Source organism: Carlito syrichta, unplaced genomic scaffold (genome assembly GCF_000164805.1).
Source record: "Carlito syrichta isolate Samal-C Ts95f unplaced genomic scaffold, Tarsius_syrichta-2.0.1 Scaffold142900, whole genome shotgun sequence".
NCBI lineage: Eukaryota > Metazoa > Chordata > Mammalia > Primates > Tarsiidae > Carlito > Carlito syrichta.
In genome coordinates, this window is record NW_007086996.1 from 53,816 (window position 1) to 57,749 (window position 3,934).

General features: G+C 47.0%; 1 protein-coding gene across 1 annotated transcript in view; it reads right to left on the reverse strand.

The window, feature by feature from the left end:
- SRSF3 (serine and arginine rich splicing factor 3) overlaps positions 1-3,820 on the reverse strand; it is a 10,440-nt gene extending 6,620 nt beyond the window's left edge. Inside the window, exons 1-2 of the mRNA XM_008050010.2 lie at positions 3,518-3,820; positions 1,219-1,426 (exon numbers count right to left, since the gene is read on the reverse strand). Coding sequence (XP_008048201.1) covers positions 1,219-1,424 — 206 coding nt within the window. The 5' untranslated portion in view covers positions 1,425-1,426; positions 3,518-3,820. The remainder of the gene's footprint in view (positions 1-1,218; positions 1,427-3,517) is intronic.
- Between the last annotated feature and the right edge of the window lie 114 nt (positions 3,821-3,934).

The following is a 3,934-nucleotide window of genomic DNA, read 5'->3' on the forward strand; positions in this document are numbered from 1 at the left end:
GTTCAAGATCTGCCTGGGCAACTTGGTGAGACCTCATCTCTACAATAAATCAAAAAATTAGCCGGGCATGGTAGCGTGCACCTGTAGTTCCAGCTACCCGGAAGGCTGAGGCGGAAGGATCACCAGAGCCAGGCAGGTAGATGCTGCGGTGGCCGGGAACGTGCCACTGCACTCCAGTCTGGGCGACAGAGTGAGACCCCAACTCAAAAAAAAAAAGTAACAACTCACAAGTAAGGAAAACGCTTTTCTTCTATGTTATTGCTTGCTGAAGACAGTCTGATTATCGGGCTCAATGCTGATTTGCTAACAGTTAGTGTGAAGACCCCCCATATTTATTTTTGAAGAATTAGCTCTCCTATACCTACATGACTTCTGCCTTTTGAGCTTGCAGCATTTATTTCTATTACTCACTAGGCTCCATTTCGTGGTCTCCCCTCTCCCACCCTCCAAGCTAAACAGGGACCCAAGACAACCATTTTGGCCAATTTCACATCACTCTTTACCTTCAATTACCACAACAGTTGACATACAAGCAACGATAGACAAGTAGTAGGAAAAGACCCCATCTCCCACCCTTCACAGTTCACAGCCATTAAATCCACTGTATTTGAACTGGGAAGCGGTGAGCCCTGGAAAACTTTACTGCAACCTAAGATAAACCGATCCTTCATATAGCTTTACACTCAACTTTCAGAGGCTTTTGTTTTTCATTATATAGGTGAGAAGAAAAAAGTCCAGTCCCATTTAAGGCACTACTGACATGCTGCAAGACAGAAATTCTGAAGAAGAATGGTGGAAACTGGTGGATTAACTGACCATTTATTTTCTTGGTTCCATGAATTCCAAGGCTATCTTTTTTTTAAGAAAGCAGTACTTATTAAGAGGACAGAAAAGCTCCCACAGTAGGAGGGGATCCGAAAGGGTCGGCCCCAATGGTTTCAAATGGGGAGAATCTCAGGCGCTCCCTCCTTATAGGACACTATCAACACTAAGGGAAATAGTAACCGATTCACACTTCCTAGAAAAACATCTCCAACCCATGAAAGTAACACTACAATTAACCCCTGTGTAACCATCATAACTCATGTCCACTCTACTTAAAAAACAGTTCATCCCAAAATTCTATCTGAAGACTTCAAAAATCCAACTACCCTGGAGATTTTAAATATTAAAAAAACAGGCAACATTCACCTTAGTATAAATTATTCATTAATTTACCTTCCATCTAGCTCTCGGACAGCATCAGCTGCATCTCGGGGATCTTCAAATTCAACAAAAGCAAAGCCGGGAGGGTTTCTAGCAACCCACACACTTCGGAGTGGTCCGTAATAGCCAAAAGCTCGTTCCAATTCAGTCTTGTTGCCATTGTTTCCAAGATTACCTACATAAACCTTGCAATCCAATGGACAGGAATCACGATGCATCGCTGTAACAAATAATACCAAGTATATTAATTTATCCAAATCACCCAGTTAGAAACACAGATGCTCAGGAAAAATTCCAAAATTCTAGAAAACCAAACAAGAAATACTACTATTGGAACACTCTTGCCCCATCATCTTTACTCGTAACCCCCAGGAAGTCAGCAAATGAAGAATTAAGGAAAAAAATGCTTACTTGGAAAGTTCAGAACACTGGAGGGACATTTACCACAACCTGCACCACGAATTAGAGACTTAACTTGTAATTTCATTTACCAAAACAAAGCTTTTAGAATAAAATAGCCCGCTCGGAAACAAACTGTGTTGCGGATTCAAAAACCAAACGAGTGGGTGCGGTGGCTCACCCCTGTAATCCTAGCACTTCAGTAGGCAGAGGCGAGAGAACTGCCTGAGCGCAGGGGTTTGAGAACAGCCTGGACAACTTGGTAAGATCTCCTCATCTCTAAAATAAATCAAAAAATTAGCCAGCGTGGTAGAGAGCCTGTAGTTCCAGCTACTTGGAAGGGTCGAGGCTGCGGTGACCGACCGTGAGCGTGCTGCGACACACCAGCCTGGGCGACAGAGTGAGACTCCAACTCATTAATAAAAAAAAAAAAAGAAAGCCTTTGGTGTGCTACAGAAACTTCCTTTTCTGAAATTAGGCGAATACCACGTCACTGAACAGACCAGTCTTACGCAGCAAAAAAATCTCAAGCAGCAAGATCAAATGTCCAATTTTCTAAAATATAAGCTCAGAGCAGCACTATTCACAGCAGCCAAAACGTGTTAATCCCAATGTCCACCGACAGGTAAATGGGTAGGCAAAACGTGGTACAGTCATGCAAGGGAGTGAGTGGGATTCAGAACGAAGCACTGACAAATGATACAACTTTGGAACATCTCAAAAAGTGTGCCAAGTTAAAGAAGCCAGACACAAAAACACATATTGTGATTCCATGTATGCGAAATATTCAAAATAGCTAAGTTCAGACAGAAAAACCGAGGGTTGCGGGGGGGGGGGGGGGGGGGGGCGCAGAGCGCTGAGAGGGAACGGAGTGCGGCCTCCACAGGGGGTTCTCAGAAGGTTTTGGAACTAAACAAGTGAGAGGCACAACGTATCACACTTTTTAAAGTGTACTATGGACTACTTAATTTACACTTTAAATCTTACGTGAATCTCACTTGAATAAAAAAAAAAAATGAAACTACAAAAAGGCATTTGTTCAAAAACGTGCTTGCTGCACGTTGCGAAATTATACTCGATGAATCTTCAATACTTAAGAAGTCTCTTCGGCAGTGATTCCGATCAACTCGCACACCAGTTTCAATGACATAAAAGCCAACCACTCAGTAATGCAGCTTACGGGCTTTCCATTAGCACCAAGTTCCTCACTCTGGGCTTATCTAATTACAAAAATCCAGTCCAGACACATCCTACTCGCCGTGGCCACACCCTGTGCCCACGAGTTACTTGCGAGACCAAACCATAGGCGACAATTGCTTTTTCAAAAAACACTGTCGTGCCTGGTTTCAAGCCTCTGTGAAGCAGCTGCAAGAATGCATCTTAACTTCAAGGAAGATCGTCCCATTTTTAAAAAAGGAATTAGACTTAGGCTGTAAAAAGTGAGGTCAAATTGAAACGACATGAAAACAAAGCTGAGTATGAAAACCCCTCACTATGAACTGAAAGGGCCAGTGGTCTAGTCTTCATTAGTGACTTAAGGAAAAATTCCTGGAGCTCCTGCCCGCCCCCCCCCCAAAAAACGAGAAGCCAGAAAAAAAAAAGGCGCCATAAAAATGGAAAGGCCGCGACCTGGAGTACAACTCGGTTTCCGGCTCCCCTTCCTCGTCCCGACTCCGGGGTGATCCCCTATCCCAGCTCATCCCCCCGTGGGGGGTACAAACACCTCCAAACCAAGGCTAGGAAACCCTCTGATGGGGCGGGAGCCCCCCGCCACCGCCCCGTGCTGAACGTCACAAAATGGCGGCGGCGGCGCCTCTTTGTCTCAATCTGGCGCCGCCATTGGGCCTAGCGCCACCTCGGTAGCGTTAAAATTCCACTTTCCACTCCACTCCTCCCATCGCTGGTCTCTTACCGAAGATCTAGGGTAAAAAAACGCGGCGACTCAAACCCACACGCTCGATGGGTCGTCCTACGTCCCTCGGGCCCAACTCCGACCGAAGCTCTTCCCCAACCGGCGTCCACGAAATGGCGGACCACCGCCTTCTTCTCGCCCTTATTTATACGCCACACCGGCATCACATGATTGGACGGGCTCGCCCAATGAGAGGCGGAGGAGGCCGTGACGTGGCGGCTACAAACGCTGCGAGAGCCGCGGTTGCCGGGAGCGCGCCTGGGCCCTGCCCCCGGGGGGGCGCAGACGTACGCTGGCGCGCGCGCTCGCCCCCATACACCGGGCGCTCCCTCCGGCCTTCTTCCCGGTTGGTTCGCCCCCAGCGGCCCTCGGCCTCCTCTTGCTCGCCTCTAAGGAGGCCCGGCCTTAATAAACCAC